The sequence below is a fragment of the Sorex araneus genome, chromosome 1 (assembly GCF_027595985.1).
Source record: "Sorex araneus isolate mSorAra2 chromosome 1, mSorAra2.pri, whole genome shotgun sequence".
Classification (NCBI taxonomy): domain Eukaryota; kingdom Metazoa; phylum Chordata; class Mammalia; order Eulipotyphla; family Soricidae; genus Sorex; species Sorex araneus.
In genome coordinates, this window is record NC_073302.1 from 330,523,686 (window position 1) to 330,540,375 (window position 16,690).

The 16,690-nt window shown below is 36.8% G+C and overlaps 1 protein-coding gene across 2 annotated transcripts in view; it reads left to right on the forward strand.

Moving 5' to 3' along the window:
- TNKS (tankyrase) overlaps positions 1 to 16,690 on the forward strand; it is a 220,061-nt gene that overhangs the window by 9,862 nt on the left and 193,509 nt on the right. For both annotated transcript variants that reach the window (XM_055139929.1, XM_004618903.3), the window contains exon 2: positions 12,907 to 13,131. In XM_055139929.1, the coding sequence (XP_054995904.1) occupies positions 12,907 to 13,131 (225 nt within the window). The remainder of the gene's footprint in view (positions 1 to 12,906; positions 13,132 to 16,690) is intronic.

Here is a 16,690-nt window from a genome sequence, read left to right on the forward strand (position 1 = left end):
AACAAAATGAGGGTAAAAGCTGATTAGCTCATTCTTGAGTTTTTTTTTTTAATAGCATTTATGGACAAAGTTTTGAGTAGTTGATTGTAAAATGTGCAGTAGATACAACTGAAGATAGAGACATTGTTAAATTCTTACGTTTCCCCCAGTGACAAGGCCTTAAAATTACTTTGGCCTGTTATTTCTGGAGACATTACTGGTGCCTGCTTGAGTAAATTGGTGAACAATGGGATGACAGTGATACAGTAACAGTTATTTCTAATAAAATTCCCCCCCCCCCAGGTGGGTTACACCCCTGATGTCATGGTTCCCAATACCATGTTTATCAACATGAATTCTTAATAGAATTGAGCAGGGATGGTTTTATAGGCGTTTCTACAGAAGTCTAGGTGCCCAGGATAACAATAAGGACCTCTAAACACTTTTTTAGTAAAAAAATTATTTACTACTTTTTAAATTTAGGCAATAATGCTGTTACTAAAACTTCAGACATGCAGTGTTCCTGTACCACACTTGCCACTAGTGTTAGGGTTTGTCCACCAGTATGTTCAGGCTGCTTCCTACCTTCTTACCCCTTTGGCTAACTCAGTCCTGTAGACTGACTGAGATTCTGTTACCTTTGTCTATTTGTTATTCCCTCATTATGTTTGTTTATTGAGGTCACTAAAAAAAAAACAACTTCATTTCGATTTCCTGTAATTGAGGAAAGTGATGAGTGTTTTCTCTTTGTGTGCGCACTTGGTTTTCCTTTTAAGACTTCATCCTTGTGAAGATTGCGCTTCTCTGTAGTGAGTTGCTGTGTATTCTCTGAGCGGCAGAAACTTGTTTTGCCTGTTTGAACAAGTATTTTTTTCTAGAACTAGAGCAATGTAAGCCACTTTTCCTTTCCTTTTTTCTTAGTTTGTGGATATAAAATTTTGTAAGACATTTATATCTTTGGAGTAAAAGGAGCTAAATTTACGGTTGATGGCAGGTTTTTCCCATGTGGTTCTTTGGACCTGAAACCTTTTACTTCTGTGTTGAGTTAAAACAGAGGACGCATTCAGATGACTTATGTTCACTATAAACTGGAAAAGAAGTTATTTGAATTTGCTTAAACTACTTATTGAACAAGAAATCCTTAAAACTAAAGTGTCCCTGTATCATCAGTAATTGTGTTAAAATAATCTCATGCCTCTGATGCATGGTTAGTGTCCAGTTAGAATGCTTTTGAAATATATATGTGTCTGACTCGGCATTGGAAGACCAGATGCCTGTCTTCTAATACATTCGCCATCCATGGAAACAATTTCACACTCTCATCCATCTTGTTCTACTTTTATGAAATCTCATGTTATTTTGATATTGACTGGAAATTTTTTAAGTAAGAAATGAGAATCATAGTTAATATATTTTAGCTGTTTTTAAAAATATCTTAAGATGCTAAGCCATGCTATTAATTTTTGCAGGAAATAGGCTCATTTGTTAAACACAGACTCTCTTTCTCTTTCCCTTTCTCTCTTTCCCTTTCTCTCTCTCTCTCTCTCTCTCTCTCTCTCTCTCTCTCTCAAACACACACACACACACACACACACACACACACACACACACACACAGTCACGGCTCACACAGAACCAAGAGATATTACAGGGTTTAAGGCATCTGCCTTGCATGTGACCAACCCTAGTTTGATCTCCAGTACTACATATGGTCCCCTGAGTATAGTCAGAAGTAAGCCCTGTGGACTACCAGATGCGGCTCAGTTCTCCTACCCCTGCCCCCCAAAACTAAAAAACAAAACAACCCCTCCCCAACTTTTTGGACTAAAAAAAAATTAGATAATTCCTCTACTCCCAAAACCCACCAGAATTTAAATTTAATAATAGAAAACTATGATTGAATCTTACTGGAATTTATAAAAACAAATAAGTTTGAGGTATATAGTAAAAATTCATTTAAATTGCTTATATGCCTTGTCAATATTCAAGCAAGTGACTTTATAAGTTAACTTTTCATATCTTTTGATTTTCTTCTATATGTAAATGTTCTTTCATGTGTAAAAGCTCAGTGTTCTGACATCACTGGATCTTTCATTGCTTTAGAATATGTTAAAATGAAACAAGTTTTGATGTCGTTACTATGTATTAGTTTAAACCTGAATAAAAAGAGTAACAATTGTCTTGGAGTGAATTTTGTACTTTCCTTTTGTAATTTTGTTTAATGTTTATAGCAGTCATACCAAATAGGTTTTAATTATTTTGCAGATACTATTGATAGAGCTTAGGGAGTAATGTTTTGTCCAAGGTCTCATGACTGTCAGTGATGGAGCCAAAGAAGCCTATTCAGTTCAGAGTTTGATCCCTGGCAGCTCCTGAGGTAACCTTGTTGGCCTTCTGGAGTATCTGTCGGTGACTCTTATCACCCCTGAGCACTGCTAGGTGACACTTGTGGTTTGGATCCTAACATCATGGGGTCTGAATAGCAGCACTTCATCAGGTCAGGCATTAAACCTTCAGGTCTACACTGGAATGGCCTCGATAAAAAATTTAAATACATCAACAAGGACTAAGTGATGAAACCAAAATTAAGCTTACATCAAGCTACCCTAAAACCACTTGACCCATGAAACTGAAATAGAAAGTTGTTAGCAAGGAGAAATAAGATGTCAGTGGAATAGTTACTGCTTTCTCAAAACATTTTTTTCTGAAAATATAAGTGGAAATATCATCTTTCCTCTTTTTGATTTTTATTGGGTCAAGGTTATTTACAAAGTTCTTCACAATATAGTGTTCCAACACCAGTGCCTCCATAGATAACCACCCCCCCCATCCCCATTCCTATCCTTCTACCCTTTTCCCTCCTACCTTTTTTTTCCCTCCTACCCTTTTCCCTCCTACCCCCATGCACCCTTGGGCAGGCTTTCTTCACTGCCCATCTTCTTGCAAAAGTGGTTTCAGGGCTATGAGTTCCCTAAGCTGTTGCCTGTCAGTGAACCCCTTGAATCTTTCAAATTTGAATGATAATCTAGGTGGATAGCATATTCTTGGTGAGCTGTTCATTTATTTGAGTTTTTTTTTTGTTTTTTGTTTTCTTACTATATTCCTTTATACTCTCATAGTTTGTAGAGTCTCATTTGATAGATCTGCTGTACATCTTATGGGATTTCCTTTGTAAGTTTCTTTTTTGGTCTTGCTGCTTTCAGTATTTGGATTTTGTCATTTTGAGTATAGTGTGTCTTGGAGTTTTCCTTGTTGGGTCTATATTCATTGAGACCCTTTGTATCTATTGTATCTTGATGCTTATATTCCTCAACTCTGGGTAATTCTTATCGATGACTTCTATATTATTTCTTTATCACATTTGTATTCCTGTTCTTTAAAACTTTGATGATTCTTACATTACTTCTCTTGAACTCATCCCATAGTTCTCTGGAATGTTGTTCATTTCTTTTCGAACTATCTTCCACCATCTGCAGTTTCCTAGCAGGTTCCTCCTCTTCTTCTAGCTCCTTGCTCTTGTTTGCTCAGCTGCTGTTCCACTATTTCAAGCTTCTCCTGAATCCTTTAAAAATATCACCTACCTTGTCCTTCATTGTTGACTAGTCTTTTAAATTTCCATGCTTATACTTTCTTATGTTTTGTTGACTACCTGTGCCATTGTTTCTTTGAGTTCATTAAACATCCTCATCATGGTATCACCAAAGTCATTTTTTGTAGGATAACATAGCCTCAGGTAGTTTAGGTTTATTGGGTTACTCCCATCACAGTGCTCCCATTCCTCTGTGTTTATTTGTAGCTTCTTTCTTAATGCTCTGTTAATTTGTATATATTGTTTTTCTCTTCTCCTTGAGTCCTTTGTATAGTTTATTCAGAGCCATGTCCTTTTGTATGGACACAGGAAGACTGTAGCAAATGCTATGCTTTTGTAACCTGGGAGTCATTTGACTCTACATGATATTTTCCTCCTGGGCATCTGTTCTCTTGACCTAAGCCTCAGCTGCCCTTACTTCCTAGCACCCCCAAAAGCAGGGTCCCGACAAGGGATGGGACAGACCCAGGGCAAGCAGTGAGTTGTGTGCTACCCTGGCATCGAGATGGGCCTGGCCAAAGTGCCTAATGCTTAACTATAAGTTAAGAGCTTGGTCTTGGACAAATGCTGTCATGATCCAAACAGTGATAACTAGATTCGGACCCTGCTAGGATTAGGAATGATTAATCTGGTCTGAGTGCTTTAGTCTGAGTCTGTGGCAAGATGTTGCCAGGAGAGCTGCCTTGCAAAACTCAATGTATCTCTTGCTATGTCCATAAAAAAAATAACTAGTATTAAGATGTTAATGAGTGTTTGGACTAAGGAAAGGAGAAAAACACTTTAAGAGGTATTTTGCCTGCTGACAGTAGGGAAGGGTTTTGGAATGCCCTTAGGTAGAGTTCCCTTTGAACCTGGTGGCCCTCAGGAAGGGCTTTCTTCTGTTGATTTTGCTACCTGGCTGTGTGTAGCCTAGAGGACAAGGTGGAGAGAGAAAAAGAGGGGGAGAGAGACAAGATGCTGTGGTAGATCTAGAGAGAGGTCCTAGCTAGGAGTGCTGGAGATGAGAAAGATGGAAGATCGAATAAATGGTAACTAATCATTTATTATATACCAATAATGAGCTTGGTCCTCATTATTCCTTCGCCTGCCCTTGGCCAACAGCCATCCCGATCCAGCCCATACACAGCGGTTCCAGAGCACCGAACACGGGCGGTGAGACAGAGCCGCCCAGAGAGCCTGCGAGTACACACACCCTTTGGTGTGCTTAGTTTTTTACAATTTTTGGAGGATTTACTGTGCTGGTTTATGGTGTTTTCACTCATTGCACTTGGTGGGCTTCTATGTGTTCTCCCCTTTGATTTTCTAGTGCTCTTGCTGTGCTGGGAGTGAGTCTTTGCAGTTAAACCCCCTGGAAGATGTTGATGGATTAGGCTGGAGGTTGCTTTTTCTCTCCTCTGCCCTTCTTCATTGAATGACAGGAAGCATAAGTGTGAGCTTTGAGTGATTTGTTGAGTAGATCTGTTGTACGGCTGTATAAACAGCTGTGTGCTTCAGGAGCTGTGGGGTAGGCCCTTAATATGGCTCAAGTTAGGTGTGGAGGCTGCTGGGATCCAGATGGAAAAGAGGGGCTCTGCATCTGCCTTCCAGACCAGGCCCAGTAATGTCAGTTTGAGGCAGATATCACCTGAGATGGCAGAGCAAGAAGGAGAAAGCCTTTGTAGAAATTTTTGAGAGCAAGGTAAGCAGTCCATCTTTTCATTACCACTAAAGTCATTTTGATATTTTTTCCCTCTGACACTTCCTTTTGGTCTGTAAACTACAGCAAAGCTAACTGTGGATTCAGGATTCATGAGACCATGCTTTTAGTAATACCATATTGGAACTTTTACAAATATTGGAAGTTGGCCCCTCAGTTGCCTTATAAAGCGTGTGATTGGAACTGATCTTTGAAGAACTTTGTGATTAAACAAAGGGGTTTAATTTTGGAACATCTTTCCTTAAAAGATTGCTTAACTCTGGGTCCAGAGAGTACAGTGGATAGGACACTTGCCTTGGATGCAGCCAACCCAGGTTAGATCCCCAGCACCACATTTGGTCCTCAAATATCATCAGAAGTAAGCCCTGACCTCTGCCAGGAGTGCCACCCCCCAAACAAACAAAAAAGATTACTTGCTTAAAATTATCTTCATTGCTATATATTTTGATTCATGGAAGTTGTAAAGAAAACAAACTATGGAAATCAAAACAATTTGAAAAGTACTTATTGCTCCTGAATTATACACTTGAAATGGTAATTGTAGGTTTTGTTACAGGTATTTTGCCAAAATAGAAATAATGCAAGATATCTGTATCTGTGGACATTTTGATTTTGATGTCTTGTTTTATAGAGAGAAGTCTTTTGCAGGGACAGGGGGTTTTGGTGGGTTTGGGTCACACCCAGTAGTGTTAGTGTTCCTGACTCTGTGCTAAGGAGTGACCTCTGGTGGTGCTCAGGGGAATATATGTGGTGCTGGGAATTGAACTGTAGTCAGCTGCTGTAGGGGATGCTTCTTGTCTCCTATACTATTTTCTGTCTCTGACCTCAAGTGAACTCACCTTAATCGAATCACATGAAATGTAGAAGTAGCTTATTCAACACAGTGAGTACTAGTGATTTGTTGAGAAGACCTTCTATTTTTACATTTCCATTCATTAATAATTTAATAATAAGAATACATTTACATTCTTAGTGATATTAATTCTTCTCTGGCATTGTGAAACTTAGTATTGATGAAATGCATATAGAAATTTAAAAGACTTTACTGTGACTTGCTTAGTAGTCATTGGGACCTTCCATAGTGTGTATTTTTCCCTTTGTTCAGTTACTCAGAAGTCTGCGAGTCCTAAAGGGTGCCCTGAGATTTTAAAGTAGTTTAGCAACAACTCAATAAATATTAAGTGCCATAAGGAGCATAATGATGAGAATGGTATTTCCTGCCCTTGAGAAAATTTATTATGAAAATAAATAATAGTTCTCAAATTTTTCATCTCATAGCTCTTTATACTCTTAAAAATAATTGAGAGCTTTGTTTACATGAGTTTTGTCTTTGATGATTTATTATGTTGGGATTAAAACAAGTACAAAAATAGAAATAATCGAGTGTTATGTACATCATTTTTTGATGAAAACTGGCTATATTCTAAAATAAAGATTAATGAGAGGCATTATTTCATACTTTGCAAATCACTTTAATGTCTGAGTTAATAGAAGACACATTTGTTCTCATCTGCTGTTGCATTTTGTTGTATGGTGTTAAAAAGAGGTTTGAGTTATTTTTATTTTTGCATGGATTTGACCAGTCTTCCCCACCCACTTGTTGAAGAGATTTTTTTTGTTGTTACACTTCATGATTTTTGCTCCTTTAAAGATTAACTGGTCATATACCTGATATGTCTCTGTATCTATTGATTTGAACATACGATTCTTCTTTTTTTTTCATTGACAAAAAAATAATAGTGTATTGGGGGCTGGATCGATAGCACAGCGGGTAGGGCATTTGCCTAGCACCTGGCTGAGTTCTATTCCCAGCATCCCATATGGTCCCCTGAGCACCACCAGGAATAATTCCTGAGTGCAGGGCCAGGGGTAACCCCTGTGCATTGCTGGGTGTGACCCAAAAAGTGGAAAAAAAAAAAGTAGTGTATTACATTGATTAACTTGCATATGTTAAACTGTTTTTGTATCTCTGGATCAATTCTACTTGGTCATGGTGTTTAGTGAGTTGGATTCTATTTGGTAGTATTTTGTTGAGGATCTTTGCACCTCTGTTCATCAGGGATATTGTAAGTTTCTTTTTTGGTGGTATCTGTGTCTGCTTTTGGCATCAAGGTGATGTTTGCTTCATAGAAATTGTTTGGGAGTGTTTCTGTTTCTTGGAAGAGCCTGAAAAGAATTGGTAGTAGGTCTTCAAAGATTTGAAAGAATTCACCAGTGGATCCATCTGGACCTGGGCTTTTGATTTTGGGTAGACTTTTGATTTTCATTTCGATTTTTTCAAAAGTGGTAAGTCTTTCAGGTATTCTGTATTTCTTGGTTCAGTTTTGGAAGATTATAGGAATCCAACAGTTTATCCATTTCTTCTAAGTTCTCCTATTTCATAGCATAAATATTCTCAAAGTTATTTTTGATGATCCTTTGAATTTCTGAGTTATCTATTGTGATGTCCCCACTTTGATTTCTGATTTGGCTTATTAGGGTGCCCTATCTCTTTCTTTGAGTTTTGCCAATGATTTGTTAATCTTGAGTATTAATTAAAGAACCAACTCTTGGTTTCATTGATCTTTTGAGTTGTTTCTTGGATTCTAGTTCATTAATTTTTGCTCTGAGTTTTATTTTCTTCCTCCGGCCTTCTTTGAGCTTCCTTTGTTGGTGATTTTCCAGTTTCTTAGGTTGTACAATCAAGTTATGTGGTACTTCTTTCCTGATGAATGCTTGCATAGCTATGAACTTTCCTCTTAATACTGCTTTTACTGTATCGCACAAGTTTATTTTCAGGAACCTTTTAATTTCCTCTTTGATTTCATTGCTGACCCACTAGTTGATGAGCTATTTAATTTCCAAGTGTTTGGGTTGTTTCTCCATTTTTTGTTTGTAGCTTCTATTTTCAGTGCATCATGATCTGAAATGATAGTTTGTATGATTTCTATGCTCTTGACTTTGTGGAAGTATGTTTTGTGTCCCAGCATGTAGTCTGTCATGGAGAGTGCCCCATGTCCCTTGGAGAATAATATGTATTCAGTGTTTTGAAGATGAAAAGCCCTATATGTATTTTCTTTTTTTTTCAGATTTAAAATTTTTTATTATCATGATGTTATACCATTTTTGTTCTTTTAATTATTTTCTTTCAAATAATTTGCTTAGTTTTTGTTCTTTAATGTCTTGAGTACAGTATTTTAAATGAACTTTTTTAATATCCATCTGCTCTCCAGAGTTAACATTTTTAAAAAAATTATTGGTATGTTTAAATGAACTTCCCCCTATGTTTCACGCCCCTGCTCCAAATTACACTAACCAGAAATATAGCACAATTTCCATACTTTGAGTACTCCACAATTGTTTTTAGATTTCCCCTCTTTACCTAATTATTGTTTGCAGAATTATTTTTAAATTTTTTTATAACTTATTTTTATTAATGAATCACTGTGAGGGTACAGTTACATATTTATACATTTTTGTGCTCATGTTTCCCTCATACAAAATTCAAGAACCTATCCTTCACCAGTGCCCATTCTCCACCACAAATAAATCCAGCATCCCTTCCACCCCCCATTCCCATCTCCCCCCACCCCACCCTGCCACTGTGGCAGGGTATTCCCTTTTGTTCTCTCTCTCTAATTAGGTGTTGTGGTTTGCAGTAAAGGTGTTGAGTGGCCATTGTGGTCAGTCTCTAGTCTACATTCAGCACGCATCACCCTCCCCCCAATGGCCTCCGACCACATTTTACTTGGACCACATTTTACTTGGTGTTCCCTACTCTGAGTAGCCCTCTCCCCAGACTGTGAGGCCAGCCTCCAAGCCATAGAGTCAACCTGGTACTTATTTCTACTATTCTTGGGTGTTAGTCTCCTACTGTTATTCTATATTCCACAGATGAGTGCAATCTTTCTATGTCTGTCTCTCTCTTTCTCATTTCACTTAGCATGATACTTTCCATGCCGATCCACTTATATGCAAAGTTCATGACCTCATTTTTTCTAACAGCTGCATAGTATTCCATTGTATAGATGTACCAAAGTTTCTTCAACCAGTCATCTGTTCTAGGGCACTCAGATTTTTTCCAGATTCTGGAAAAAGCCCCATATGTATTTTCTAAATCTCTCTTACATTTCTTCCTTCAAAGCAAGTATTTCCTTACTGAACTTTAGTTCATGTATTGAGAGGTGACAGAGCTTTGTTGAAGTCTCCAGCTACTCTTGTGTTGCTCTTAATGTCTTTAAAGCCCTTAAGCAGTTGCTTAATTATTTTGCTGGTTCCTCATATATATTTAGGAGTGTGAGATCTTCTTGATGTACTCTTGATCATTAAGAAATGACTTTTGCTCTCTCTTACAACCTTTTTGAACCTGAAGTTTGTGTTATCTGATACTAAGTATGGCCACCTCGGCCTTTTTGAGGGAGTTGTTTGCATGAAGAATTATCTTCCAACCTTAGGCTTTAGTCTGTGTTTACTCTGACTCCTGAAGTGTGTTTTTTTGTAGGCAGTAGATGTTGGGTTCAGTTTTCTGATCCATCCTGCCGGCCACTTTTCCCTTAATTGGTGCATTTAGCCCATTGACATGCAGTTTTGTATCATCTTTCAGCAGAGATTTGGAGTGTTTGTAGGTTTCATCTTTTCTTAAAATATCCTCCTTAATTCTTCTTGTAAAGATGGTTTGAGTCTCTGAAGTTCCTGAGTTATTTATCTGTGAAGATGTGTATCATTCATTTAAATATGAATTAGAATCTGAGTGGGCAAAATATTCTTGGTGAGGTGTTCATTTCATTGAGGTCCTTCCCCCCTTCTCCTCCTCGCCCCCCCCCCCCCCATTATCTTAGAGCCTGAAAGGTTAGGTTTGGTAAATCTGCTTAAGTCTTAAGCATGGTTCTTTGATCTTGCTGCTTTCAATGTTCTGTCTTTTTCTGTGGTTTTTATCAGGTTGGAATGTGTCTTGCAGTATTTTTATTTGGTTCTCTTTTAGCTGGTACCCTTTGGGCCTCCTGGATCTGGGTACATGCAGTCTTTAGCTCCAGGAACTTCTCAGCAATGACGGCTTTGACTGTTGCTTCTTCATCAGGCCGTCTTCCTTCCTCTCTGGGACCCTGATGATTCTTGAATTCATCCCAGTTTTCTTTTGTCAACTGTTTATTTTGTGTTTATCTTCTGCTGTTCTCTGGAGGTTTTCTGCATTTCATCTTGTTGCTCCGTGATTCTGTCCTCAGCAACTGTTACTCTGCTGCTAGAGGCCGTCTAGTGAGTTTTTCATTTCACCCACCAAGTTTTTCAGTTTTGTCATTTCTGTTTGTAGTTTTCTCATTTCTGCTCTCATATCTTCTTGTGTTTTATTGGTGGTCTGTTCCATTGTTTCTTTGAACTAAACATCTCCAGCATTTCCTCTCTTACCAGAGGGGTTATATAGCTTGTCATTACTGGTGAGTCTTCAAGGCTACCATCTTCATTCAGTATGCATGATGGGGCTCTGCATTGCTTTCCCATTTTGTAGTCCGAGGGTGTGTGTGTGTGTGAGGGTGTGTGTGTGTGTGTGCGCGCGCGTGTGTGTCTAGGTGACTAGGGTTAGGATGTATTTATAAATTTCATGGTGAGATAATGAATTGATAAAGAAATGCGTGGGCGCATAGCAGTTGTATGCCTCTTGGACAAGGGAGATCCTGATCGGGGAGACAAAATGAGTAACAAGCAGATCCTGAGTAATAAGCAGGGCCCTGATGCCACCATTATGCCTCAGTTTCTTGGGACTGGGGCTGTGTAAAATGTAAATGTATATCTTTTAACTTAAGGGGAAAATTTTAAATACATAAATACTAATAAATAAGTATGGAAGACGACTTTTCTTGTTGAAGAATTTTCTTGTTGGTAATCCAGTTTAGGTGAATGCATTTAGCAGTTTAAATAAGTACAATGTTTGTGGCTCTGCTGACAGTCAAAATTAGAACAAAAAAAAGTCTTAAGTGTGTTTTGCTATTATAAATAAAGCCATTTTAAAATATTCAAAGCACTTTAAGTTTTTCTCTGTTAAAATTTGGAAGTCATAGTTTATAAGATTTAGTATTAACCAGGGTTGTGCCTCTTAAGTTTTAATTTCAGATGGCTAAAATGCAGAATACATAAAAAAAAATTTCATCATTAAACTCAGACCTTGTTACTAGATACCAGTGATCTTATACTTAATATCAAAGTGTTTTTGAATTGTTGAAGAATTTTCTTGTTGGTGTTTAACTTCAGTATTAGGATAAAGATTTCTTATCCATGACTAACCGAAGTTGTGGCAGGTACTAGTAGTAAGATGATACATATCTGTGGAAACTTTTGGGGATTTTTTACTTAGAGCTGAATTTCTACAGATAACTTGAAGGACACATCTTAAAATATTTCCCCCCTATGCATAAATGGAGGAAAATAGGACTTTCCTACCTTTTTTTTTGTTGTTTTTTAAGGTGCTATTTTCTAACAGTGTTACGCAGGAAGTGACAGTATAGAGGTATTGTTATCTAGTCAGTAAGACCTACTAAAGCGGGAAGGAACGTATTAGCTTGCAAAGATAAAAATGCTAATAATTGTGGTTTTCATTCAACAATTTATTATAGTATTACTCGCAATTTCATGACTGCAATTTCAAATTATCACTGGTTATTTTTTCCCTTTATTGATCTTGCTAAGTTCTCATCATGTTGAAATTTGCGTGATATTGTTGCTTTTTGATTTTTTTTATGTTCTTGATGCTTTTCTAAGTTTTTGCAAGGCGTAACACTGCTTGACTGCCTTTCCCACCTTTTTCTGAGAACTCTGATGCTTATTAGTGGTCTGGTTTTATATTTTCAAATGCCTATATCCTCACATTTTGCAGTCATTTTTAAAGTTTCACATTCCTCATATCAGTAAATTCAAACTTGAATTGTTTTACTTAATTACATCTTTCAGTTTGGTTACCAGTCCCAAGAGTAGATATTTTGATATTTAATTCTTTTCAGACCTTTAGCTACCAAATCATCACAGCATTTATTGGATTTGTTTGGGTTTTGGGACACACCTGGCAGTGCTCAGGAATTAGTCCTGGCTCTGCATTCAAGAATTACTTCTGCTAGTGCTCAGAGAACCATATGGGATATTGGGGATTGAACTCGGGTCGGCCATGTGCAAAGCAAGCATCCTACCCACTGTACTGTTTCTCCAGCCCCATCACAGCATAGTTTTAGCATCCATACATTCCTTTCCATTTCCCCTAGTATAATGTCAACTGTTGTGACTTATGTTCGATTTGGCATGTCAGAACATTTGCATAACCTTTATCTCTTAAGATCCAGGAGACATATTTCATACTTATAATTTTGTGCTTTGAAGAATGAAAATAAATACATTAGATAGGAGTTTAGCCTCATTTGTTTTCCATATCAAGCATAGTTGCCCAGCAATTATATTTAAGAAATGTTTCTTTGATTGAACTCCCCAAAGATTAAAGGAAGGATGTTCTTAGTTCCGGGAGATTAGAGAATCAGTTTGAATGGTATCCATATTTAAAAAGAGAAAAAAGGAAGCACTACTTTTATTTTGCTATAGAACATGGTCATATTTGTTGAGATTGCTAAAGAAATTCTAATGTTTCTTTTTACAAAATTGTATAAATGCATATTTTTAATTTTTTTTAGGTTTTGGAAGAAAGGATGTCGTAGAACACTTACTACAGATGGGTGCTAATGTCCATGCTCGTGATGATGGAGGTCTCATCCCACTTCATAATGCTTGTTCTTTTGGCCATGCTGAGGTTGTGAGTCTGTTACTGTGCCAAGGAGCTGATCCAAATGCCAGAGATAACTGGAACTATACCCCTCTGCATGAAGCTGCTATTAAAGGGAAAATTGATGTATGTATTGGTAAGTATTATTTGATGATAGCTAAATTGTATGATCAATCTGGTGACATAATATTTTAAATGCAAATATATTATTATTATTTGCTTTTTACTTTGAAAATAGTTACCCCAGAAACAAGAAGGCTATGTATGGTTAGATTTCTTTTTCTATCACAAAGGAAGTAGAGAGACCGTAATCTAAAGTCGGTTAAGAACAAGTTGCACAACATTGATTCTTCAAATGCAATTCAAATGCTAACTGATACAGAGCTAAATTTGTTGGATTGCTGTTATTACATTTAGTTATCTATCATCTCTTTTGAAGATGATACAAATTTTTCATCTTAACATAAATAAGAGTTATAAGGTACAAGTTCTTACAGTAGGATTAGATAACATATTAGATGCTTAGATTGGTTCCAGGAGGTGCATTTAGTACTAAGGCAAAGACATTTTCTTTATGTTGCTAAAAAAGAGCATTAGCCATTTTATTGGTACGGAAAGCTTTGAGTAATTCAAATAAAGTAGTTCAGTTTGATGTCTTCCGTTTAGACTATATACTAGAGAAAAAAGCAGTTTCAAACAAAACAACTTTTCAACCACTTCATGTATTGAGATTATATGAAACTGTATTCAGCATTTTTCTCATATATATGTATATACATTTCCATATATATCAATTATAGATGAACCTAGAGGACAGACGTACCTTGTCCTGAAAATATTATCTGTTTCTCAGGTGGTAGATATTTGTTTAGCTCATGGCAGATTTATGTAATTTTTGCCTTGACAACCATTTTAATCAGTTTTCCTATAATACAACTCAGCTATATATATATTATTTAAAAATTTAAAGTTATGGTGCCATTATTAAGATTTCTCCTATTCCAATCTCTAATCTGTTTTTAGTTTTCTCCTCAAATTATTGTGTGCTTAGCTATATGTAACTATCACATTCTATATCATTTTAATAATCGTGTCTGGTTTTCTGTTTGCAATCTTCTCCATTTCTAATTGTTTTTTTCATCTCCTCCATTGTCTTTCACTAAATAAACAACCTCCTGGACCAAATAGTTAGATAAAACTGCTTTGTAAGACTTCAGTTTATACTATTTGAAATTTTATTCTGTAGATGCTTTTACTATGTTACTGAATCAGAAAATATGCCTGCCTTCTTCCCTTCCTAATTTCCTTCTGAAAAGTACATATTGGAAAATGCCTTTCTGTTTTTCAAATCTAGGTTCTGTTGAAATGAGGGACTAGATCTAGTACTTGAATTTTTTTAAGGAATGGATTTTTGTATTTCCCCAGTCTCACACTCCTTAGTGGGCTTTGGCACATACAGCTTTCCATCTGGTTAAGTTATTGTGCTTTAAAAATGTTACTTTAAAGATGTTGAGGGAAGGGAAAGGGCACCTTTGAATCTACAATCAAAATACAGCTGTTATTAAAGCAAGTAACATAGCTATTATGAAACAAGATTGGTTATAAACCCTTCTATACTCCTAAGTTAGCTCTCAGGAACCTACTAAGATGGTTTTTAAGTTTATTAAAATTGTTGATTGCTTATATGTTACTCTTTGTGAATTTAAGTATAGTTGGGGAACTCTAAAATGTTTATGTGGGATAATTTTCCACTTTGGACTGCTAGATGAAAAAATTGGATTTTGTAAGCCTTGTTTTATTCTACCCTTTTTGCCCAAGTCTGAGGAGTTTAACAGACCAGTTTGCAAAGTTTTAAGAAGGATTTTCCTAAGACCTGAGAATATAGCAAGTAAAGTGCTTATCTTGCACACAGCTGAATCAAACTTTGTCAGATATGGCCCCCAAAACAAAGAATTTTCCTTGATGATGAAACTCATATCTTTTTATGTGATACGGAATAGCAAACACATTTGATTTTTGTTGGTTTTTGTCTTGGGGCACACCTGGCAATGCTTAGAGGTTATTCCTGGCTCTGCACTCCTGGTAGTGCTTGGGGGACCATATGGGATGCTGGAAATTGAACCCAGGCCTGCTGTATGCAGGGCAAGAACCTTTCCCACTGTACTAGCTCTTCAGTCCCCAATAAACACATTTGGTTTTGCTTTGTTTATGTTTTTAAATTTTATTTTTACAGTTATTCACAATAATTTATTATATTTAATATTCCAACACCAATCCCACCACCATTACACCTTCCCACCATCATATTTCTAATGTTTCCACCCTGATGCCCAAATCCTGCCCCCAGAGCAGGACCTAAATAATTTACTATGTATTGCTTGTTATGAATAATTTGCTAAAAATGATCCAAAAAATTTTCCTTAGAGGAAAGTGTGTTATATTTCACCCTGGAACCATTAAGCTCTTATATAAGAGATTACTAACACGTTGTTAAAGATTGAGCCTTGTGTGTTAATTTATATATATGGATATATTTTTTTTTCTTTCAAGATTGCTTGCCTTCTACTTTACGCCCCACCAAATGTGGTGTACTACTCTTGGTACATCCGTGGTGTACAGTATGAGATTTGTAGTCACGCATTCTAGGAATGCTAAAATTTTAACATTTGTTATTTTTAAAGATAGAGCCTAGGGCCAGGGAGATAGCCCCATGGATGATCACTTCCTTTGCAAGCAGAAAGCTTGTGTTCTCTCCTGGTATCACTAAGACCCTGAGTACTTCCGGGAGCAAGTCTTGAGCATAGAGCAGCAATAGTCCTGGGGCACTGCCAGATGTGAACCAAAATAAGACAACAATAAAAAGTACTGAGTGTAGAACCAAATCACAGTCCCAGAAGTAGGGAAGTAGAAAGATAGATGGAAAGGTAGGAAGGTAAGTAGAAAGACTTCTGCAGAGCACTTGCGTTGCCCTTATATCCTGATCCCAGCAGCTATATATCTGTATGAGATGAGGGTTCAGAATGGTTCTACTAGCCATGCTTTGCAGAGTTTTTGGAAGATTAGCATGGTAGTCCATTTAAAGTACTGAGGAAGGTGAACATAAATATTGATTTCTCTCATTATTATTTTTATGATCTTTACTTGAATTATGAGTAGTCTGTGATGTAGAATTCTGTTTCTTCTGTTTGCCTATTAATATCAAAAAGAAAATGCCAGTTTAGAATATGCCAGATTTCAGGAAGACTCTGTGGTAGGATTCTTGCTTTGCATGCCTGTGCTCATGAGCTTATTCTCTAGCTCCATAAGAAGTGTGAGATCCATGATACCCTGAGACATCCCTCTGTAAGCACCACAGCTAAGTGAGAAAGGACTTCAAACTACCCTGGGAAGGTTGAATTGGATCTGAGTGTAGTCTTAGAGATACTAAGGAATTACTCATTCTTTTTGGTGTTGTTGCTGCAGAGAAGCTATTGAAAGTAATAATACCTGTTTGATTATTTTTTTTCTTTTTTTTTGAACTAGGGTCTTACCCAAAGAAGGGAAGAGTGAGCAATTAGAATATGTGTCCAGAATTGCTAAAATTTCTCATAAATATACAAATGAAAAATACCCTCCAGGAAAATCAAAATTAAATTTGATTGTGGAAGAAAGTTCATAGCACTAAAAACAAGAATAATCTGTTTGATGAAGTTGAA